Here is a 25,559-nt window from a genome sequence, read left to right on the forward strand (position 1 = left end):
TCAGCGGGCAAGGTGAGGGCCAGTTTAGTTATGCTCACCCCCGAACGGGAATTAGAACCAGGCCGCCGGAAGGGAACCCCTGCCCACACGCTCGATGGAGGATAACGACTGCCAAACGAACCTTACGACACGCAACATGTATCGTTCCGCCTGTCCTCATGAACCTCGATACAAGACCGCAAGACCACATCGAGCCCCCGAGGACGTCGCTATCGCTATCGCCGGTTCTGGGAAGGCGTGCGCCCGGCAAATGTGTGGTTTGATTGTTCGGGCGGAGTTTTTACCGTTTGAACCAGTTTGAAGGAAGAAGACTGCAGCTATTTAGTTCGATAGTGTAGAACGGCGTCTTTTACTCCCGCCCCAAGAACGATTGGCCGCGGGGGCGGACAAGGGCCATAATAGGCATCGATTGACGCAAGCTATTCAGTTCCACCCGGTGATACCCGGTGATTGTGCGGTGGGGTATTGTCATCTGGCCGTAAATCCAGCTCGGAAGCGAACTTTACCTGACAGGATCGACATATTCATGATTTATTTTTAACTAACAAACAAGCCCGATTGAAAGCAATGTTGGGGGGGGGGGGCGCAAGGCAGGACGGACAAAATCTATAACAAAATAATTGAATTGATTTGGTATGTTGAAGCTAACCTTAGGTCACCTGTGTGGGGGGCTTTGGCCAATCGGCTCCTTCGAATGCTACTGATGTTCCTTTTTACTTTTTGTTTTATGTGTTTTACAATAACAAACGTTTGTCGTAACAACAAAATAACAGAAACAAAAATACAAAACCAAACTCCCTATAGCTTTGCTATGTGTTATATTCAGTCACTGTCGATAGAGCTTTGTTGTAATTTTTGGCGAATCCCCAAAATTGCCTCTCCTAACCTCTACCAGCTCGAGACAGTGCGAAAAAGCACCAAATACAGGCGATAGAGCGAAAAATCATCCTGATTCGATTTTCCACCCTTGGCGATTGGAGAGGGACGACAAAAAAGGCGCCCAAACGAACCCTCGATACGGAACAGCCAACACGACACAACGATGTCGATATACTCATGGAAGGCAATGATGATGATGGACTGGACCTGAGAAAGTCGGCACTGGCTTGCCAGGTGCCTAACGAAGTTATTACTCGGAAATGGAAAAGGTGGCTCTATTGCCATTTTGGAGCCGGGCGCCGGGTCATATTGAATGCGTATTTCGTTACTTTGTACGACCGGGTGACGTCAAGCGAGAGAGAAAGAGAGAGCGGGAAAGGAAAGGGGCGGGCAGTTAGGCGTGGTGGAAAAGAAAAATTGTTATTGATAAGGCATTTACAATAAGCGAAGCGAACGTATTGCCAGCCACTGTTACACCATCACGTGTTTGGGGCTTCATTTATGTTTTGGGCTCCTATTAGTGCCGCATGGTTGGCATGGTTGAACGCATTGGGGGAAGTGCGATGGGACCAAGCAGGGACTCGTTAAATTCGCAACCAAGGTTTGTTGAACCGGAAGGTTTTTGCTTCTGGAGTTCTTTTTCTACTTCTTTTTGCTTGGAAATTGGACGCATCTTTCCGTTGAGCTCATACAATGGGAAATGTTATGTTGCAAAAAGTCATACATATTTCCAGGAACTGTTGTTATCAGCATTATGCTGGTGTCTGCAAACACATGAATAAATTCGGACGTGTTGCAGCCGAAAGCAGTTAATCGAATCACTTACACCGTGGCTAACTATACCGACGCCAAGCGTTGCCTAGGATCATTTCCTAGTAGCACACGAGGCATTGTGGCACGACGAGAAGCAACGTGTTACTGACACTAATCCCCGCAGGATTAGCTGAACCCATAAACAGGACACGTTTCACTGAACGTGTGTGTTTGTATGTCGAAGGCGACGAAACGACACCACAAGAGCTTCACCGCCTGCTTTGACCCGATTCTTTGCGTCACTAACGTCAGCGAAGCTGATCGATTTCTTTTTCGTATTTCTGCCCTGCTAGACACGACAGTAGCCAAAACGATGACGCCCAAAAACGTTATCCCCCTTAGTTATAGGGATTCACCATACGTCTTGTACTTACTTGCGGGTGTCATCGGTAGCATCGGTTTGTCATTTTCCAGCTCGGTCGTGGTGTTGTTGTTGCTGGAGGGACTGAGCGGAGGTAAGGCGTTGCCGTGAGCGTCAATCATGTTGGTGCCGGTGCCGTTGTTGCTGCGGCCAGCTCGGAAGACGTTCCTGGTACCGCTCAAGCCGGCAAGCTCCGGCCGGTTCGCCTCGTACAGCTGCTGGGTTGTCTGGACGCGCTCTCTCGAACACTTCCCACTGTCCAGCTGGATCTGTCACAAGAACGAAAACAAAAGCAAACACACACACACGCAGCACAGGATTAGATAATGAGATAACTTCGCTTCTTATCTTAATGAGTTGAATAATATGCGGGACCAACGAGGGAAGTGATTTCGATGACGGTCGATGTCTGTACACGAAGGCAGCACCTTGGTTGATGGTGGCGGCGGCGGCGCTGGCAACAGCTTCTCTTCGACATCCTTGATGGACTGTTGCTTCTGCGGCAAAAGGCAAAGGCAACTAGATGAGAGCAGCTTCTGGCGGATCGATTTGCGCGACATCTTCACCATCTCGACCGCAGACTAATTGTGCACAGTCCCCTTGAAAGTATGCAACCGTTGTACACCTAATACAACCACCGCTTTTGCACGAATCGTAACTTCTGCTTCCACAATAAGGTTTGCACATTGTATGCACCTCTTGAAGAAATGCAGGAAAAAAACTTTCGCCCACCGAGTGGCATTTGCCTTCCAACGCCACGCACTGCAGGGTAGAAACTGAGCGCTATCGGGCGTCCCACGACACCGGGGCTGTGCGACATTAGATTGCAAAGTCAAACGTCACTTATCGTTATCAAAAGTGCGAATATAATAAAGACGCACATACACACACACAATCACACACAAAACGCTGGCTTTGATTAAGTTCTTCACGCGTCCGTTGGCCTCCTCCAGTGTGTTTGATTTGCAATTGTTCTGTATTGCGAGCACAACGCTTGCAACCGCTCCGAGCACCGTTCAAGAGGGTGTTATAAAACAATGCGATACGGAACGAACGCCACTTACCACCACATCTCGCATTTTGCACTTCACACAGGCTTCCACGTTTAGCAGCGTCTGTATATTTCTCCTTTTAGCAACGAATAATTCCAGCCCGCACGTTCCAGGCGTTTTGGGCTCGGTACAAACTTTCTCACTGCTCACTGTGCTGCGTCTGGCTCGACACTCAACCGACCGATGAGTGCGCCAGCAGCTTATCAGGGCGACAGCGAATCTTTCGTAAGGAACGATGCGCATATAATCCGCCGCCGCGATTTCCCTTGAATCGTTGAGTCACGCGAGTGTGGCGTTCCAAGACGTCATTATTTGACGATGAGCCATCCACGGGGGAAAACACACACACACCGGTGAGTGGAAGGGGGATTAGCTCACGGTCGCGACTAGATAATTTCGGAATATTTACACCTTGAAGCGGAAATGCATTTGGATGATAAAAATATGGCGTATAGCACGCTCCGATGTACTATTATTGTAAACGGATTCTCCGTCCGTCACAAAGAATGTGATTGCAGCATTCCTCTGCTTCTTTGCGAGACAGGTGTGCATTGGCAAGCAGTCGCTCATTCGCATCAAGAAAAAGGGTGTGTCTGGAGCTGGTCTGGGCAGGGTGATTTGAATTATCATAACAAACACTCAACGATGCCGGTCAGGTTCTAGACAAATCAACCGACACCGCGACACTGCTCCCCTGCGGCCTCGTTGCACCTGGATAAGCCAATTTAAAATTAATTACATTTTCATTTTCTGCCGGTACCACCCCCTTTTGTGCTAGGGTCCGGTTGGGAATGAGAAGAGCATGATTCGAATGTCACGTCTGGGCAAACGTTCCCCGACTGTTTCTTTGTGGCTCTAGCAGCAGTTCAAGGTTCAGGGTTGACCAGAGTGGACACAAAATCGATAAGAAAACGTGGGATTGGAAATTGCTTTGTGTCAGACAGCAAGCTGCAGATGGTACTTCATTTCTATTTGAATGTTGATTCGGAGCACTCGTCTAACTAATCAAAATATTACAAAGATTTGCCATGTCATCTGGCAAAACCGTTTTTCTGTTGTGCCATTTAATAAGCCATGCTTCCAACCAGCCAGTAGTAGTAAATCATGAATCAGACGACCCACAATGTCGACCTATGTTTGTTTAGAAAGCGCCAGAGTTGTTTACTCGATGTCTTTACTAGTTTACAATCATTTGCTCCACTCCAATATGCACCAATGTACACCATCTGGCTCACGATGCGCCTTATCAGCGGCAATGCGTCAAATCTCGCCGAGCAATGTTAGTAATTGCCCTCCAGCCGCTTCCAGCTGCCGTTTATCAATTCCTCGTCTTTGATCCGATTCCGTCAGTAACGACAACAAAGACAACAACATATTACGCTATCTGTATCGCGCTTCCAAGAACGCCTGAACCCTGCTCGTCGTGGTGATTGGTGAAGCCTTGCCAAAGGATGACCACCCGCGTGTGCGGCTCAGCGTTATCGGTCGGCCCGTGGCAATGCCTTTTAACCGCAGGAAGTTGTCGCACGGGCTGTCAATCACGGTCGCTGCGAAGTGCATTCACTGGCGCAAAACCGATGCACCGGAAGAGAGCGTTCCGATCTGCCATCCGATAGTGCAATCGAAGGACGCTGCTCGCGGTTTTGCATTAACGAGATGATGAGCTGCCAGAGGTTAAAAAGTCAATCAGATCTACAGACAGTTGTGCGGCAGTTGTGTTTGTTTTTACTTGTTACCCTGCCACACAAGCTCATCGACCATCCTCGGCATTCCCATTATCAAGGCAAACGGCAGTAAAAAGCATCGTAGTTCTAACGTTCATTCATTCAAGCGCACCAAAATCGCGCGATTTCACTCTTTGTTTGCCGTTTGTTTTGTGCTTGCCGCGCCGTCTCAAGTGGTCTCAAGTTTGTAACGGTCGGCGCACGTGTTCGTAGCCTTCTCGCCCTCTCTTTCTCTCCCTCTCTCTTAGTCGATCGCAGCTGCTACGTCAGGCACAACGCTTGAAAGTGAATGCATAATGGTTAATACCTCCCTCGCGTGTGCCCTCAATCCCACCCGAAACCACAAATCCGGAGAGCCTCCCACCGATAAGCTGTGGTTCCGCCTTCATACCACACACACACACGCGGGCACACAAACCGAGGCAGCTTGGGGCTGAGATTACCAGCTTGTGCAGAGGCAGTACCGCCATCGTTCCGTGTGGAATGCGGGCGAACGAACTACAAATCAGCTGAGCTGAATTCCAGTTTCAACCGAAATCGACACCCGGCCAGGGCTCGCCCGCAGATTAAACATTCTGAAGCTGGCTGCCTTTGTTCTTTTCTCCAGCGGCTTCGCGCGCACGCTTTGCTCATGGCCAAATTTGTGCATGGCCGATGGATCGCCTCTGTTCGGCGGCGATCGTGGATTGGTCGAGCGGCTTTGAGCCACTGCAAAATGTCGCCCGTCGTATGATTTATCGTGTCTGCGTGCTGATGAATGGTGCTGAGCTGAATTGAGAGCGTGATAATTTATTGCACGCATTTGCAATTTGCAAATTAATAGTTTTACGCGAATGATACAGGCTTGTGCGCACAAGCACAAAGCACAAAACCCAATCACTCGCTGCGAACGCTTTTAGTTTTCGATGCACTAATCCCGGGTTTTATGATGATGCCAAACTGTTTGAAGTATCCCAGTGGCAGTACTCAAACGGAGAAACGCTTTCTATCCCACACGTAGACCACATCTTCGACCCCAAAAACGTAAGTCTTCCCAGTATTTATTATCCTTCGAAAACGCGCGCTGGGCCAGTCAACACCATAAAGACTTATTGGTTTCGCATTTAACGACTTTATCGTCTAAAAATACTCGCTCCATCACATGCACACACGTTTCCACGAAATTCCTTCGTCTCCCTTTTGCGCAGAAAACAACCAGGAAAAGCGGAACCAAAACCCCTAGGCTAGTCCGGCCCGGACTGGCGTAGCCATAAAACTTTTTTCTCCCTCACTCTCTCCTCCCCTTCTGGCACGGACTGGATCGGGACTGGATGATCATAAAATTGGATGAATTTCCAACCGGACATCATATGGTAGTGCACATCTAGAGCGCTACCCCTCGGGGGAGAGGGTGCGCACACACACGTTCAGGGAACGCCACAGCGCAGACGAAAGGTTATTAATGCCCCCCTCGCAGTGCCCTCTCCTGTCATAAAATGCGTTCGAACGCCTAAATGGAACATGCAACATGGGTCAAAAAGGTAAAAAGAAAAAGAAAAAGTTTCGCCTTTTGCCAATTTGTCCATCATCCCCGACCTTTTTTTTGCGCAAATGGTGAACTTTCCGACGCTTGTGGGCTCCGCTGCGGTGTCGATTTATTGAGCTGGATCCTTTGTCAGTGTGTGACGGTGGTGTGTGGTGCAGTTTACACGTTTATGGCCACACCAGAGCCACCCTAACGCTGCATATCAAACGAATAATTCGAAACTTAATTCCCGGCCCCGTGCATGTCGTTGGTGAAATTAGTCGCTCTTTTTCACACACACATACGACACATCCTAAGATGCAGCGGCGCTACAAATCGGTTGCAATAGCGCATCCTCAACCCACTAGCAGCTCCATTCCTCTTTAATTGGTTTCGCGGAGCTGGTCCAAGCTGCCATACCATGTGAGCATCTTTTATTGCAGCTCAGCTTCTTTGGCTTTGTGCTCCATCTCCAGCTTGCATTAGAAACTCACACACGTACACATACACAATCACCATACGCTAACTGTACACGCAGTGATAAATGAGAGCACGAGATCTTTGTTTGAGCAGAGGGGAGAGGTGTTCCACGAGCTGCATGTGAGGTGAGAAGTAGATGTAGCGAACGAAGCGATCATAATTACTTCCCTGCAAGCGTTAATGGTAAAATTGTTCGAAAATCGTTTCGCATGCAACCGGTACAATGGTGTGCGCTGCAGTTCGTGCTGAGTTCGCCATGAAGCGACGCCCCCCGCGGCGGGTGGAGAAAAACTCGGAGAAAAAAAGCTCTCAAATAGGTTTTCAATCAAAGGCATACCATCAATCACTGGTGCGCTGTAGGAAAGCTTCGGAACGAAGATGAGGCTTTACTGCTTTATTAATTACAAACCGCAAGTACATTGACAGCTCCGAGAGCGCAGATCTGAGCTTAGAGTTCAGTGCTATCAATGTCACTGGTTGCTGGTTTCACTAGCAAAGCAATCAAATGTGCTCACCGTTGTGTGGATAAACGAAGCGTACCTAATGATCTTAAAAACTAGACAAGTCTTCAATCGCTTCTAGCTCTACCAATAACTCTCCAGTAGAGCGATTTTTCTTTTCACTTTTTAATTAGTATGCACTGCTAAACAAGACACCCACGCAGACGCTTACTGGCCCAGACCAGACCAGACCAGACAGCACATTTGCATAGGAACTAATAAAGCAGCGACATAACACTCCGCTAAACTCCACATTCTTACGCTTGTACGCCTGTGTGTGTGTTTCTGTGTGTGTTCATGCAAGATTGTGTCTAATCGCGCATGGGCGTACAGGCCCGATGTAGTTCTATCAACGATCAGGGATTGACAAAGAAAAGTGGTCCAGCAGTTTTGCCGTGTGCGAGGGCGACGAATATCTTAGGCACGCCGGCTACTTCGGGGCCTCCAGCACCGGACCAAAGCCTTCCTGGGGCGGTGCGTTGGTTGTAGTGTGTGGTACACCCTCAACTAGCCCCGTTTCAAAACTTGATTCCTGTCGTGGAACTGGTTCCTTTGGCTCGAGTGTTGCGGCTGGACCAACTAGCACTACCAATTAATGTTTATCGAGTGTTTGTGCTTTGGATTTCAAAATCACAAGAAATTACGCTTGTTTTCTTGGGAATGGTGTTAAAATGAGGGAGATTTAAGGGAAGAAAACATATAAACAATCTGTTCGCAATAACCTCAAAGATAAAACAACATAACGCATAGTACGCTAGAACTGTTCCCATGCCGTCCAGTTAAGCTTCCTCCCTATGCTTCTGATCTGCTTTCAATCGCTTGAATAACACACCTTCTGGCCAACTGCCAGCGTAGATCGTGTACCGGGCTAATGCAAGACTTCTCAAATTTATAGCAAACCGGTGCATTTAAGTAGCTCTCGAAGAACGTTGGAGCGTATGGATTTAAACGAACACCCCGCTCGAGCTGTCCCAAGGTAATCAATTCCTGCCCGACAGCGAACTTGACGCGATTTCGGTGCCAAAATCAACGCATCACGATCGAACGCTGGGGAACGCCATTCTAACCCGTTGAAAGAGTGGCCACCAGCTTGGCTTGTCGTGTGTACAACCCAGTACTTAGCCAAACATTGCCTAGTGTGGAGTGGAGTGAAGTGCTGTGATAAAAATAGTTCTCACACCCCGAACCTCCACATGGTTGCACAGCCAGACGAAAACTATCCTTACCATCGGCGGATGTTATGGGTTGCGATGATCCACCGGTAAACATTGCACCGAAGACAAGCGTTTGGATTCAATCTTGCAACGCGCAGGGTAATGTTAAAGGAAATGAAAACATATGCACACTGACCGCACTGATCCAACACACGCACGCACGGCCCACGGGGGTGGAAAGAAGTGCATTTGGGCCGTGAATGCATGCACACACCGCCGCCATGCATTGGTGGGATGATAAAATTGTTCGACATTTTAGTTTACATTCCGGTGGCAAATCACTACCGGGCTACCGGGACGGGTGGCGTGGTAATTGATATATTACGGATGGAGGAAAATTGGTTACGCTTTCCACACGTGTGGCGGGCATGTTTTTCAGTTCGTCTTCTGCTTGCCGTAGATAAATATAGGCGTAGGACAAAAGACTAAGGGCTAAATGCATGCATGTGCCGGCGGAGAAATTGAGCCCATGTGTAAGCGGGATGCTGGAAGGTAAGGATGCAGTTGAAAATCACAAAAAAAAACCGCTGGTTGTAAATTAGGAGAAAAAACTCTTTCAATCACCAGCGCGTATTTACAAGCAACGGCGGCGTACGGTTCGCTGCCACGGGGCGTTCGTATATTAATGGGTACTGGGAAGCAATCAATATGTTTTTCACGAAGGGCTGTGAAATTATATGACCGCCAACGATGAAGTGAAAAGTGAGTGCGAGTGGGTGGGTTGGTGTGTGTTTTCGAAGCGATCAGTCTATGCTTCCACCGGTAATGACGTAGCAATCTTGTGTTTTGCATAACTACTTGGTTGTTTCATTGCAGTTTAAAAGGCGAGGCAGGCATCCACCCTTAGAAGGATGATCTACAAGCGTTAAAATCATTTACTATTTCTCTCAAAGAAATAATTAAAATTGCTCTACAAAACATTTAATTTATTGTTTGCTGCTTGAAACATCAACAGCGATCAACATTTTGAACGCAATTGAAAACACCTTTCGATGGAGTTGAACGACCATTTTATCCCTTGAAACCGCTTGAACCAAACCAATCCGGTCAATGACGATCGTAGATCAAGTGCGGACACAAAGTAGTGACCGAAAGCCGAAACAAAATCTAATCCCATCTGCCCACCAACATCACAGACACACACACACACACACACGCTCAAGTGACGCGTGCATTCCTCCAAAAATGGTTCTCTATTCGGATTGGCAACTATATTTAGTTCGACGTTGGGTTGTGTTTGACGTGCCCGAATGCTACTCGTTCGACCTCAAGTCTCAAACAGAGCAAAAGAAAAAGAACTCGTGCCTCGATCGATCGGTGTGACGCGCGCGTTGTTGGTAAACAGTGTTTCCATCATCTTCCGCCTGTTTCCTCGTGTGTCTTTTTTTGTTCAATTCCTCATTGTTTTATCATGTCAGGGCCAAACTGGTTCGCTTTAGTTTCGAGTACAGACACACATACCCACTAAATCCCTTCAGGTCACACTTCCTCGCGCGGAACATCCTCACACCCTGGCATGTTCGTTCCTCTTCCGAATTCCGCACAGCAGGCGTGCAATCGGACGCAAGTTGTGATCGCAGCCAAGATCGTCTTCGCGATCATGTGCATCTGTGTCGGTAAACAAATTGGCAGTGTTCTAGGCTGAGCGAACCGAGAATCAACTGTTTTGTGCGCTTTTCCGTACCGTTTCCGTGTGTATGTATGTTTGTTGGTTGCTTTTCACTGCATGGTCTCGCTACGGTTCATTTCACGTTTGCTAAAATTAGAATAATTTCGCATAGCCATGTAGTAGATCGGGTGTGTGTTTTTAACGGATTCGGACAAATTTTGGATCAATTCCTGGGTCGAAGCTGTTTAGATTTATTAGCTGTAACTGTACCCTAACCAAAGCGAAGGTAGAGAATCATTGCCGTTAATGATACAAATGATTAGCAATTGCAAAGGAAACTAATTGAAATACCACTGCTAGTACACAGTGCCAGTCCCTTCTTGGTGAAAATGTGAAAATAATAACAGCGGATATAAAAGTAATCTTCAAGGGCTTTTTTGACTGATCTCAAACTCTCAATTTTGCTCTCAGTCCTTTTTATAGCATTGGAAGGTTTTTCATGTATCAAAGAATGACGTATTGTACAGGCTCAAACCCTCTAAGCTTGATAGCAAGCACGGTTACACCATCCGTAGGATTTACCCGGCTCGCTCGCTTATGCCGGTTGATGAGAAATTCAAAAGTCGTTACACCTTTGCCAAATATTCAGCTCGATGCCGGTGCGGGAGGAGGATGACGTGTGGGAGATTTTCACTTTCATCCTAACGTAATCACCGGAATCCCCACCCACAATGGTGGAAGACGAAGAGGCCGGGCAGAAGCACCAGACGGAGACGTATTTGAATGCCAATATCGTGGGGCTCACGTCGGTTCCACCTTTCCACCCAGACGAATCGCAAGATACACCTGTCCACGGCTCGACTCATGTTTGTTGGTTTTGGCCGTTGTTTTTTTGAGGGGCCCACGTTGTTTGTTTATTCTGTTTTTGCCAATATCTTGTGCGCCATCTTCTTCGACCGACCCCTGGCAGGGGAAAGAAGATACGTTAAGCAGCGCGCTCACGAGCACAGTGAGCTTCGGGTCGGGATCGGTTTCGTGTGTAAACCGCGCCAAAGCCCATATCGGCATTTGAAGCACGTTTTTGACGCGTCGCAGGTCATAAAATTCTGATACAGTACTAACCGCTGTATTAATCCGCGGCAGCCAAGGGAGAGCGCGGAAATGGAGGGGGAGTGTCAAACCGTGCATACCAATCACGGGTAGCACGGGTAGCAGGGGAACGAATGTTAATGTTAGCTGGGAAGCTATTTAGCACAACGAGCAACGAGTCGTTTAGACGAGTCGGTGAGAAATGAGCTACTCCCCAGAACAATGAAATGGAGAGGGTGTAAACATATTAGGACGCTCACTTTGTACGGAATGCAAATTCTGTAACGTTCCCGCGCTTGTTGGCGTGCATGCGATATCTACGCTATCTACGCGAAAGAGACGTAACGGCGTTTTTGTGTCATCATTTTTTTGACGTCAGCATAGAAGCTGTTTTGTTAATGATTGAAAACAAAAAGCTTACTGCCGCGTACAACGCTCTAATGAGCGGGAAAAGCGGGTCAGATGCATCGTTCAGCACGACATCAACATCATCAACTTTAACACAACTGTTGTAGAACTTTGAGCCACTGGAAGATAAATCTACCAAACGACAACAAAATGCCACTTTTTGCCACAAATGTCTTCCTAAAAGCATCGTTCACACGTGCAGACGAACCGACAGCTTTTGAAGCAATCCGCACTTAACCCCCGCACACACACACAGACACACCGAAAACGTGACGAAACGAGCACGACGCTCGGGCGCAATAAGTGTCATAAGCCGTTGCCAGCACTCCACGAACGAAGCCACCACTACCAGCTGCAGTTGCAATGCGCGGAGGACGTCGGCTTCTTAAGGCATCAACTCACATCAATTCGCGGTGAAAAAGCCTCACATTTGGACTCATAATCTCTCCTCCCCCCCCTGCGCGACGGTAGGGTAGAGTGTGCAATAATGGAGCCGCGACACGTGATTGGCGTACATGTACCGCTGCACAAAAGAAGTAATTAATGTCTTCCGGTAGGCTCTACCCGGCTCTAATCTTTATTCCAAATATGGTCGGCTATCTTCTGCCAACGGTTGTGTGTCATGTGCACAACCCACGACGGCAGGCCCTGCCAGCACACACCCAGAAAGCCCAACGACCCAGCGACGATGAGGTGGAGGTGTATCAAGTTTCACGCACAAACACACCTTTAAGAAGGTGTAAACGTGCACTCCAACCTCCACGGACCAGCTGTGTTGCTGGGTGCTAGTCGCCACCGTCAGCCGCACGACGGGTTGCATTGCAGACGTAGCCGCGGTTTGGTCTGTGGCGTCTAGCGGTGAGAACCCGTGGGAGGATCATGCGTGGCCCGCACGATGTCGTAAAGTATGATTACTTAATTTAATTAACATCCATTGAAAAACGGTGCAACGGAGTTGGAGGCAGTGTTGGCGGCGGTGCGACGGGCGATTTAAGGCGAGACAATATTTCAGTCTTGCGGGACACGACAGCTACCCAGGTGGTTCTGGTTCTCGAGTTCTGGATTGCCGTATACACGCAGATTGTAATCGTTTGCGTAGGAACGGATCCACTCCCGTTCTTGGGAGTTTAGGGCGGGTGCTTGGGAAATCTCACCACACGCCTAAAGCCCGGTTTTGCATTGCGTGGTTAGCGAGGAGAGCCACCAACCTCCAAACCACAAGAAAACCCGCTTTAAATTTGACTAGCAACTGTCAAGGGCAATATTCTTAAACATGAGTAAGCAAAGGGTTTACGCAACGCCGGTGCTCCCAAGCCATAAAAGGTAGCGCGTGAACCTTCATCTTTCATCCCTCCTGCGACCGAAGACGACAAAAAAAACATGAAGGAATAAATTTGAATAATTCCTCGAATTTCAATGCACCTCCAACGCCCAGATCCTACAGGTTTGTGGGCCTGCTTCCCAGGAAACGACCCAACCAAGTAAGACGTGACGAGTGCTTAAATTGAAAGAACCACCTTCGGCAGCGCCCAGCGATCCCAAAAGTTTTTCGGGAAAAGGTTTGCCCATCATGACGATTAATTTAAACCCCTCACATCCTTTACTTGTGCCAGATAAGCAATCGCCACCGGAAGGTCATTAAATTTTAACCGTAAGTGGCCATGGAAACAATGAGTCGTGCAGTCTTATGCCATTGTTTGGAAAGGAACCTTTTTTATTGGTGTTTTCTGGCATCCGTAATTACCCAAAGGTTCTGACAGGTTCTGAATACAACATTTCACTTACATAGATCCTCTGTTTGCTCGTCCCAACCGGGAGCCAATTAATGGCCACTAATTGAAGGCACTTGGGGTTGAACCTCCCAACAGTTCCTCGAAAATATGGTGTTAAGATTCGGAGGCTCGATTCTGCTCATGATGTGTTTCCACTTTCACTTTCCTCGCTGTCTGTTCCGAATGATCACGCCTTGTCCAACATCTGACGCAACAATAAAAACACACACACCTCCCGTGTGTTACCGTGACGCACGGCAACGGTCCATCTCCGCCGATTTGGGCACTGCAGCTGGTGCGATGATGTTATGATAATTCTAATTAACACCACGCACCGAAAGTTGGCACGAGAAACGAGAGTTTACCTCACCAAATGCCCTCCTTGGTACACCTTCTCTAACCGTTGTGCACACACACAAAAAAAAGGTGAACGAACTGTGTGTCACACCATCTCCTCACCTCGTTCATCATGATCACCTCCTAAATTTTTGGCGTACCCGGCGTACATGACAGCCCCGGCCAATATGGATAGCATACCTCCGCCCGCCTGACAGTGGAAAGAGGAAATGAATAATTACACTACACAGCAAAGCGAGAACCGTGTGCCGGCCGCATGTGAACTTGACTGACTGAATATTGCCGCGCACGGCCGTAGGACGGCCGTGCAGAACCCGCTGAACCAACGACCTAACAAGCTGGCTTGCACATAACGAGACGCGAAGGAACGTAAACTAAATTTATCCTATCGAGCGATCGCGCCGCACAGCGATCATCGTGACTCATCGCAAGCTTGAACATGATCTCTTCAGCTTGTCACGGCTTGTTGCCGAGTGGGAAGCCGCATTGGCGGCTTCTTCCGTAACACGATGCCATCTTGAAACCCGGAAAAATACACCGCCCTCCCCAGGGGAGTTTTCCGTGTCTTCGTTACCATCTTCAATTAGCGGATACAATTTCTAGTGAAAAGCTTGTTTTGCTGCCTTTGTGCTGTGTCCACAGACTGGTTGACAGACTGCTGCTGCCGCTGCTGCTGCTCGAGAATGTTTGCCTATCCATCATGGTTTTCGGTGTCAGTCTCGCCTGTCTGTCTTGCAACAGCTGCGAGTCGGCAAGAGTCAAAACGGCAACCAGGAAATTCCAAAACGGTAGTTTTAGTTGACGAAACAATCGGAAAAAAAGAATTCATGTAATGTCCCCATGGCGTCACATTTTTGCTTGGGAAGAAAAATGCTAGCAAGTGCAATCAATTCCCTTCCCAATTCATGTTCCCTATCAGATGCGTCTGGTAAAACATGAAGTTTTGGACAGTATTCGGTGTGTGTAGGCCATATCTTATCTGCACTCCATTATGTCCGCTCGGTTGGTTACCACTTGTCGATGGCTTGTTTCAGTCAGTAACTCACAATTCTACCTTTTGATGGCTATCGTACACCGATGAGGCAACAGCGGAACAGCTCCCTGTGTTGTTCTTGGACGACTTCGCCGTACTGAAATTGACCACCGCACAGTGGGTTGTAACTGGTGTTTCACGGCAATCTGGGTCTGAGCCGGCCCGCAGGACATCTATGGGGAATAATTTATCTTCGCTTCTCGGTTCGCTTTTTCCACCCATCCAACGCTGCTCCGGTAGATTAATTAGGGCTGCACGAATAATTAAACCACAACAAAGAAAGAAGCACACAACTGGCTTGGTCTGGTTGTTCCACCCTGGTTCCCCCGCGCACTGCACTTTGCATACCGTCCTACGCACCAATCCACGGCTCCATTGAGGCATACTAATGCGGGCAAGTGCTGCGCTTGGAGGAGGGCGGCAATCATAATATGTAAATTAAGGAACGGAGCGCATACGGAGTGCTTCGAGCATTGGCACCACAGATACAATAAGTTTCAGTTTGGCAAATTGACAGCTGCACCGCGTCTTGAATGGAGCGCATGGTCAGTCAGTGTCTTCGGGGCTGGTGGTATTGTAACAAAGCAGAAACATCCAACCCTGCAACAAAAACCCCTGTCAGTAAGAGGATTAACATTCTAGGCACATGGAGTCACGCTCAGAAAGCACTCGGGCAGATCTTTATCGAGATAAGAAACATATTTTCTTCTGTTACTGCTCGCAAGCGATGATATCTTCTGAAGGCATTCGGTAAGGTTTAATAGAATTAACTTGTTCTTCCATCTCTAGTACCATGTAGCGCTTCCCGTTCCCGTTAACTATCTTGTTCTACAATATTGCTTTAGTCATCATATAACCAGCTGAATGGTATTTGTTTGGCTCTAAAAACAACATTCACATGTTTAATCTCCTAAAAAATTACACATTCTACATCAACCCCGATTACGTGAACCCATTTCTTCCGACTCGGAAGCGTACAAAACGAAATCCCTAACAAGCAAATGCTCGGGCTTTCCATGGCCCGATAAAAATGGTTGCTTCCTCCGCTACACCGTTTTAATCGGAAACCGTCGAAAATGTCACAATCGGCACGTCCTTCCTGTTAACGACTTCGACACCACACGGAACCCACGTCACGTCCTAGCTGTGCGGCCTTTCGTACCTTCGTCAACAGCACCGAAAACAAATCAACAAAACAAAAAAGCTCCAATCTCGATGCTCGAATCCTCCCTGTGCCATCTTCGCTTTGCGTCCCACTCGGCAAAGCTGTGGGTATGCTTTTATGGAAATGTTACAAATTTATTATCATACATACACTCGTTCCATTCCATAATTTGCCGCAGTTGCTTGTGCGATGGGCTAGTAGTGCTTCAGCATTTCGGTACCAACACACTCTTCCGACTCCGACGTACTCGTGGGGTACTGGGAGTGAGCATTGAAGAAGCGAGCAATTGCCGAGTATGTGTGCAATAATCCGAGCAATTGGATTTCTTTACAGCACATCCTTTTATGCTTTCTTCGCCGGGTAATATCTCGAATCGAATCTGAATTCTGTGGCCCCCTCGTGACGCTCTTCGGCGGATATGCTGCTTTCCTTTCCCTCCAGGGCGCGGTAAGTTGATGCTCAATTACACTTAATCCAATCAGCGGCTAAACGAGCATCAACTACCTTCACTTCACGCGGTGGCGGAGAAGATCAATTGAGTGGTGCTGCTTTCCCGAAATTGCAAGAAACTTATCGTAGGGGTGGCGCATCGATTGGTGCAACATGTGGCTTTTTTTGGAAAGCGCATGAACTGTGAGTGCAGTTAGTTAATCTTATCCACAACAGAAATTAGATAAAACGATTGCAGGAATGAGTTTGTTTTTGCGAAGATAGATAACATCGATTCTTAGAGGTGAAGGAAGTGAATGTACGCGATTAGCAAGGTTTACGATCTCCCGTTACCACGAACAGTTCGTTAAAGATGTGATGATAATTAGTAAAGTATAATAAAATTCAATGAAACATAGCGCTTCTCCTTCTAATAAGGTCTTTTTTTGGCAGCAAGAGCCTTCAAAACAACGGCCATTTTCGCAACGTGTGTGCCATTGCTTTCATGACCTTGACAGACAGCCCCAGCACGGGCATCTAACGCACCCCCAACACCCTAACGGAAACCAATTTGCGAAAAACTGGTCAAACATTTCGGTTGGCTCGCGGTCGATGCCTTTTCCTTGGGCGCTCGCGGGCTGGAAAACGTGCACGGTTTCGGATTTCATTAATATTTTACCTTGAAAATGACCCGTTCGCCTCCCTCGACACACGGGCTCGGGGAATCGAGTATGATCTTGCGTGGTGGCCCCCGCAAGGGAAAGCAAATCCTTCGAGCATTTGGCATTTAATTAAACGCCTACGTACCTACGCGTACGCCAGCTCGGGTTCGCTCCATGTATGGGGAAAATTGGGAAGGAAAAATCCACCGCATAAGACCTTCACCGAGACCGATGCGAGGTGCGCTTTGTTAGTGTTTTGGGGCGATGAAAGGAAAAACGTGTAGAGTAAAGAAAAACGTACACACACACACTAAGACCTCCAAAATGTACCGCACGCACACGCCGAGGTCCGAGACGAAAGGGAAAATAAATAAAGCAGCAGAACGAAACCATTATCAAACGGCAGTGAAATCGCGTCCGAATCCGCCCCACATCAACACCCCTCTTTCGGTCGCGGGGAAGAAACGAGCGGGGAAAAGTGCGTCTGTGAAGCGGCGTGAACAGTTTTTCGACTAGCGGTAGGTCTCACTCATCAAATTCACTTTCGCTCACGGTGCGTGGACTGTGGACGAAAACGGAAACCAAATGGAGGGTATGGCTGGGTAAAGGGTATTCCGTCTGAGGGGTATATCTCACTTCTTGCCAGCAACAGAGAGTAGAAAAAAACGGTCGATAGTACTACTATCGACACAAAACGCGCCACCACGACCACCAAGCATGAAGAAATACAAAAAAATACGCACCTAGACCGAGGCTCCCAAGTGACTGGCGCAGCGCTGTGTTTTTGGTGGACTTGTTTTTTCTTATTCCTTCGTCATTTCTGCAATCCGAGGTGGGTTTTCTTCCGTTTTAAAACATACACACACATACACACCACAAAAAACGGTTGTCTCTTGGTTAAGACGGAAAAAGAAAACACAACATAAGTGAGCACGAGGGGCCACGAAAAACGCCGGTTTTTTGCACGAAGCACAAACAAACCCGAACGCAGAGAGTGTGTTCTACAAAAATAAAAGCAAGGCACCATCCTTCGCCCCAAACGGGCCCCGTGACAGGTGTTAGGGACCGCCGCTCGCGAACGAATGAAACGGAAGACAACGAGGCGCTGCCGTCTTGCCGGCCTGGTTTTGGCCCCGACCCCTCTAGCCATTGTGAGGAGGGGATTGTGTTTTGAAACTTTAAAAATCCTTTAAACGCAAAAGTGGTGGTGCCGGATTGTTTTCCCGGCTGTCAGAATGGGTGCTTTGGCCGTTTTACGATCGCGGAGCCGGCCAGCGCGCAATGGGGGCTCACACAGGAGAGAGCGTGGTGCGCTTGTTAATGAAAATACGCTCTCTGTGGGGCGAGGTAAAGTAGTGAACGCTGAAGACGCTAGTGCACCTTTTTCCGGTATTAAATCCTTCCAATTTAGTTGAATGTGTCACTTAACTCATGTCCTGTTTTATTATCAAACAACATTAATTTATTAAAATTCCAACAAACTTTACGGCCCCTGACGTTTGACCCAGACACACCGGGAGTGTGCGCGTCCTTTTACGCCTCGTTTGAGGCCATTTCCGCGTAAGGTATCTCTGCCGTTGTTGTGTTTGTATTTATTGTTACCAATTTTATTTTCGGCTCTTTCCACATGCCGTCCCTTGTTTTTGTTGGTGGCGTTTCGTTGCGATACTCGAAAACTGCAGCGTGCTTGTGCTGCACCGACCCCAACCCCACCGTGCATACCGAGCTGTCGTTGCACTTTCTGTCCGTTCGATTGGAACCGTTTTTTTTTTTTCATTCCCCTTCACCAGACACTATCAACCATGGAAACTATGGAGCGGGGCGCGATGTCAATCCGTCCCGGTGTGACCATCGATTCCAGACCGAACAGGAATCGATACGTCAGCTTGCGAGCGAAACGAAGAAGGTCGCGCACAGTGTTGTGATGATTTGCCATGGTGGTGGCCAGGGAGTTGCGGGGGAACGAACAGCGCCCTCACACAAATCGTGCCGAGGACGCAGACCCGTCAGCGGATCTGACTGTGATGCGTCAAGTTGGACGCGGGGAGGCGGCCCGATGCATAAGCAAGATGAACATGCTGTTTTGCAAGGTATGTCCCACTTAGCTGGCAAACACTTTGCGCTACAGAATCCACCGACTATCGTGAGTCATCGGCCATCGCGTGTCAATTAGTGAGAAGTTGTCGTACTCATGAACAACATGCATCGTGAGTCAATCAATGTGTTATGAGGCTCTCTCTCTCTCACCCTGTTCGCGTTTTCCACCGATTGATCAGTGAATCATAAATCGGGTACTAAATGGACTTTGTCCCTTCGACAAGATGTCGCATGCTGGAACTCCACATCACAACAGATGCGTGTATCAAACAGCAATCGAACTCAATCACGGCGTGTTGCCGACCAGAACCAAAACAACAAACTTTACGTTTGAAAACACACAAACACACACATGAAATCGCGTTACGTCTTGCGTAAAGCGCTAGCGAAAACGTCACCGCGTGCGTCTGAGGTGGTGCGTGTAACATTGAAAAAGTATTTTTGGCAACACCGGTCGTCACCGTCACCGACTGCACCGTCGTGGCCTAAGCAGAGCTAGGAAGCGGACGGAGCTATTTTTACTGTCGGTCCTCGGTCAAACGAGATCGAATTGGTACACAGAATCACGACCACGTCCTCCTCTCATATGTCCCGCGTGGAAGTGATCTTTCGATCTGTCGATGATGAGGTTTTTCTCTCATCGAGAGGTGTTGAGAGAGCGGCAAAACCACACTTTGAAAAGTGTTGAAGAACTTCCTAATATTCACTGTCGCTCGGTGCTGGTGTGAGCGGTGTAGCAGCGGATGATATTTCATGGCTTACAAAACATCTTGCCCACACATCCCCAGAGTTCCCAGCCCTGAGGTCTGATTCATTGCCTCATCCAGCTAGAAGCTGATAATTGAATGTGCTAACAGCTGCAAACGAGCAGCAGCACGCCCGGAATGTGCTGCACGACCCACGGTCCAGAAGACGTCCGTAATTGGGGACAGAACCGTGCTACAATCAGTACGTAATTGGCGCTAATTTTCTAATGCATCACCACACCACAATAACGCCCGGGGCACCAGGCAGCATCGCGTCGATAATGATTTAACGGTTTGTTGGGCTGACCCACTGCAGCACCGAGCAGCCCCGGGATGATAGGTTAGGGACGTCTAGCAAAAAAACTAGATCCAACACATACACACACAATCCAACTCCAACCGGGTGTTTGAGGCGGGTCGTACGATAATTTTAGATCAAACTATTTATACCTGGTTGGTGATTCTTTTATGTCTGGTCTTATTTCCTTGCGTTTAAATTGCATCACTCTTTGCCACTGCCGCTGCCACCATGGCCTCGGCCGCCAGAGTATTTAGGACGCGGAAAGATTACGATATGCATCCGCACCTCCGCCAACGGTGCCAAACCTCGACCAGCAAGTGGATGAAGTGGATGGCGCAAATTAGTTTGGATCTGTTCCAACAACCAGCTGACCAACGAGGGAGGGATATGCTTGCGTGACATTACTGCGTAGCCAAAGTTTACGCTTAACTTGCAGATTTCCGGTGCAAACGCGCTATCGCTAATCACTTAGAATGCACTTTACTGTGTGTGTCGTTCCGATGCTTGATTCATCCGCATCGAGCTCTCGATAAATGCCAACCGGTAGAATTGGAAGCGCTTTTAATTGGTTCCCGGCATAGCAGCTGAATGGCAGCTAATTTACACAATGATCGGAATTCTTCTTCTCGAAGCTTGAAGCCGGAAAAGGTAGAACTAATCAGATGCTCGGCACAGGAAAAAAACAAGATATTTTATGGATTCTTTTGCGGACATGCTCCGGCTGCACGTTCGAACGCTTTAATAAGAGACGACACTGTGCTGGAATTAAGGCTTTGGTAAACTGAGAGCACGTCTTCTGAACATCGTTCCTTGTCATTCCACCATGCAAGATGCAGTTCCAGGTTAAAACGTTCTCGGTCGTTTCTTCTAAGGTAATATGAGTGCACTCGCTTGTTTGCACTTTTTTTTACTTGCTCCCAACAAGGAACAGCTAACGGCCATCGAAGTTCTCTTCCTTTCCGATGGATACGGAAAGACATGCGGTGCGTTTGTGTGTGAGTGATTCATGGCCATCCATTTTGTTATCGAACGCCTCTGTCGGTGGAAGTAGTTCAGGGACAGTGTTCGGGGCAGTGATGGCAGGGCAAGTACCCGGGGAGACTCGGCAATGCACCTGGGATACATCGGCCATAGCGTGGAGTGAGTTATCGATCCAATCTTGGAGCTCATCAGTCGTTCTCCCTCTGGGTGTCGTACTAAAACCCTTCGGTCGACCCAATTACCTTTTGGACGTACTGTATGTACCATATTCTATCTAGCCTTGAGAGGTTGTACGCTCTTTTGAAGTTGCTAGTACACTTCAGGAACTGGTAGAGCACTGCGTACGCCGTACTTCGTAACGTTATTGATGTATACGCAATGATTGCTAGCGATAACCTAATTTTTGTCATTTGTCACCCTTCCGTTAGGAGTTTCTACCACCCTTTCTCACAAATACGGTGTTGTACGCACACTCTCTGAAATCAAAACATTCAGTTCGTGATAGATTAGATTTCACTTCCATCCCATAACCGTACCGGGGATGGATGCTGCGGGAAGATCCCGTCCGTGGCGACTTGATTCCAGGTGACTGAAAAAGGCATAAGGCATGCTTGAACCTCGGGCAATATAACTGTACAAGCATGCCCGCTTCGGAACGGCGAACCGGATTGACTCGCTCGGGTGGGAAGTAGGAAAGATGCCGGGGGAAGAAAGTAAACACAAAACAACCCGCCCAACCGTCGTCGGAGCCAGGTGGTCAGTCAACGCATCCCGCGGACACGCCGTGAAAGTAAAAATGCTCCCTCACACTCACACGACCATAACCGTGGCCCTGACAGCATGGCTGCATATGGTAGGACAGCGTAGAACCAGCAGAAGCGGAACCTGATCTCGCAGAGCAGGGCACACGGGTGGATGGGGAACACTGGTCCAACGATACAGCGACTACACTAACAAGGCGGCTGGGCTTGGGGAAGCAGAACTTGAAAAACGAGTTGCTGCACTCTATGAATATCTCGTGCTCCGTTGTACACCCTGTGGGAGCCGTTTGGAGGGTTTGGTGGAGCTGTTTCTCTCTTAGTTTTCCAGTATTTGCTTAGGGCTTGGACGCGACGCCAACAAAGAGGTGCGTCTGGGAATGCTGCACGGTGTGAATGATGTCCCGATTCCACTGCACTTAGGGACACACCTGGAAGATGTAAAAAAGTGTGTGTGTGTCTTTCAAGTTGCGTCGGAGCGTTGCAGTTGAACGTGTTTCAAGAGCTTGTTTAGTCGGATGGGCCAGACCATGTCGCTGCAGCGATGTACAGAAGAAGATTATACAAAGCGGACTCCAAAATGACTGTAATAAATGGTTTCAAGCACCACCGTTTGCATCCTCACTCGCAACAGCAACAATATCGAAGCAATAACATATTTTATTCGCCAATCAAGCCGATCGCTTCACTAAAACGTTCCGAGTGTGGTGGTTTTCGTTTTCGGAGTTAACGCGCGTTTAATTAGAAACATAATTTCTCCATTATTAGCAGCAGGCAATCGAATATCCACGAAGCCCGTTCACAGCATGGGGCACAATATGCTGGTCAAACTTTCGAGCAACCTTTCTTCTGCCCGTCTGCTCGTCCCGTCCCCGTAATTTCCCCCCCTCTTTGGGTGATTTCCTTATCCGTTTCGCACCGAAAATCCCTTTCATTAGCGTGGCCATTGATCGGTCCGTCGATCGAGCGGGGAAGCCGGTGATTGGCCACCTTCTTTGTGCGAGCATGCGCGTGAAGCCCCCTTTTTGTCTGTAGTGTAGTGCACTGTGAGAGCCTTCCCTCTGGGCACGATGCTTTCGGTGAAGGTGAAACCAATCCCGAAAGGCTAACGCTCTTATCAATCAACGCCATCGAAAAACACACAAAACGGTGAAACCACCCTACACGCTGATGATGGCACCTTCCTGCCTGTGTTTGTTATCACCTTCCGCCCTCTCACCACACGCCACACCACACTGTGTGTGTGCGTTATCGCAAGTGCTAATTAGCGCTGGACCGTGAACCGAACGTAACTTTCCTATCACAAACGACACAGGCGTTTGCACTTAGCATGAGCGCACACACTCTCCGGCACACATGCACGGAGAGATTGTCCTTCAATTGGAGCGATAAACTGCTGGCGCGCTGGCGTGCATCCTTGCTCGGCTTTCATCATCGTATTGCCCCACGTTAATAATTCGCACAACTGTCTGAACGCTACCAATCACTCTCAATTAGCTCACCGGGGCGCCATCTTCCCAAGTCGGAAAGTCCACGAACCCTCCGCCACTGTCCGCCGGGTGGCGCAGAGAGACGCACTACGCACGATAAGACGTACTTCTCATAGGTCCAGTGGAATGCATGGACAGAAGATTGCTTCACAGAAGCGTTTCATCTTCCACGCTCTTGTTGTCCACTTGGTGAACCGTTCTTGGTCTTGGGGCAAAGGTCTATTCCCGTGCTCCCATCATCATCGTGCTGGAGATGATAGTGCAGACGGCAGCAGCAGCAAGATGAAGCAGCAAAACGGGAATGATCACTACAAAATGCTACACACCATGACTACTGCACTATTCGTTGAAGATGAATAGAATATTGGTTGAAAAAGAAACCACATCCACCACATCTCCATTGGTCCCATTGTTATTTAATGGTCCAACCGGTTCTTGACGAAGCAGCAAAAGAGATGCAAGAAAGAGATCATTAACCTTAGACGAGAACCTAGGGACTGAATCAATCGCTAGAACGTACTCCGTTTCATCTCCATCGCCGAATACATTTGGAGGGATTCTTCAGAAATTTGGTCAACTTTCGACAACGCTAGAGTTGGTGGAAACAACGTTATTCTTTATGCCTGCCTGGTTCAAGGTGGTCTGGTAACATAATACAAACGTATTAGCGAACATTACTTCAAAACACACTAAACCTCAATGAAACAAATGTTCAATATGTGTTTCTTAATATCCGAATTCCCAATATGTCCGTTCCCCAACAGACACCTCTTCCGGTTTGTATGATTCAGACAGCCTCCTTTCGTTGCTCCCCATCCGTTTCTGTTCTCACCCCTGTTTGTCCACGACTTCTGGTGACCTTCGCACGGGCGGTTGGCCTGCTGTTGCTGGAGTTGCTGCTTTGCTTTGCGCGTTTACCGGGAGAGAATGAAATTCCCAACCGAGCACACCGAGAGAGCAGTTAGGTAAGCTCTCGGAAGCTTTTTGTATTATTTAAAGTTCAATTTCATTTGTTTTGCGTACGAGTGGCCTCTGGCTTCCCGGCTGGCGTCCCTCCGCGCCCTCTTCTTCTTACGTCAATACTACACCAATTCTACAAACGAGCCATGACGCGTAAAGCTGTGGGCGGCAGGTTCAATGATTCGAGCGTCGAAGCGGAATGGTACAAGATTCAATTAAATTAGCTCCATTCCTCGGAAATCCAATGCCAATAACGCAACTATGGGCCAAATACCTTACGCTGTATACTTGTATCGATTACGTGAAGTGATTGTTGAAGGACTTCGGTTCGTACACAATGCGCTACAGGTCCTCTCCAGGTGAGTTGTATATCCAGACTCTAGCTACCCACAAAGCATGTAATTTCCCTACCCTGAGCAGTAAACTATAGTTTGATTGGATTGCTCGTACCTAAATATTGCTTACCCGTCCTGAAGCCTTTCTCGTAACATCAGCAAATCAACAAATATTCCATCTTTATGCTTCACTACGTCCGGACTTGCAAATAGTTTTTGTGAATGAATCCAGGCGGTTTGTGTCTTTGGGCCCATCGAGCCCGCCAAGCGAGCAATGGATCGTTTTACTACGCAAATATAACGCAGTATGGCGCAATGTATCCGGTCGAGACACGACTTCACGTGGACTAAACATAGCCCTACAGCAATCTCTTCCCAATATTTTGATTTTCTACGTCACCCGAATGTCCTGACCATGGGCCAAGAAGTCAACGTCACGTGGCGTGGCGTTATTGACTTCACAAAACCCTGACCTGCTTGCCTTTCTGTATCGCTTTCTGTGTCGCTCGCAGTGCATCTCCTTGAACTGCTGGGACAGCTCAGGCTATCCATAAGCCGTTGCAAATCTTGTAGAAAGTCTCATATCGCTCTCCTTCTCTGTCCCATTCCCGCTCTCTCTCGCTGACAATGTATCTTTATCAACGTGGGGGAAAGTTTCATTGTTTATCCTTTATCCGTAACCTCGTATATCCTATTCACCCCATGGATGCCTGCCCGCCACCTTTCTGGGTGCGTCCCTTCGAGTGAAAGTGGACTTCATTTAATCTTCGGTCAACATTGCCATTCCCCGGTTTCGGTCTCGGTCCTGTTGTTTGAAATTGCTTTGCAAAAAAAAGCGAG

General features: G+C 48.2%; 1 protein-coding gene across 7 annotated transcripts in view; it reads right to left on the bottom strand.

The window, feature by feature from the left end:
• LOC120901425 (dual specificity tyrosine-phosphorylation-regulated kinase 2) overlaps positions 1-25,559 on the bottom strand; it is a 58,372-nt gene that overhangs the window by 14,896 nt on the left and 17,917 nt on the right. For 3 of the 7 annotated variants that reach the window (XR_005739296.1, XR_005739297.1, XR_005739298.1), the window contains exons 1-2: positions 3,118-3,298; positions 2,067-2,322 (exon numbers count right to left, since the gene is read on the bottom strand). Coding sequence is in view for 4 of the 7 variants with exons in the window: in XM_040309371.1 (XP_040165305.1) it covers positions 2,067-2,322; positions 2,482-2,622 (397 nt within the window). In the remaining 3 variants the exon portion in view is untranslated. Of the gene's footprint in view, positions 1-2,066; positions 2,323-2,432; positions 3,081-3,117; positions 3,299-25,559 lie in introns of those variants that run through there. The other 4 variants (XM_040309368.1, XM_040309371.1, XM_040309372.1 and 1 more) reach the window with 4 other exon arrangements.

This window comes from Anopheles arabiensis, chromosome 3 (assembly GCF_016920715.1).
Source record: "Anopheles arabiensis isolate DONGOLA chromosome 3, AaraD3, whole genome shotgun sequence".
Classification (NCBI taxonomy): domain Eukaryota; kingdom Metazoa; phylum Arthropoda; class Insecta; order Diptera; family Culicidae; genus Anopheles; species Anopheles arabiensis.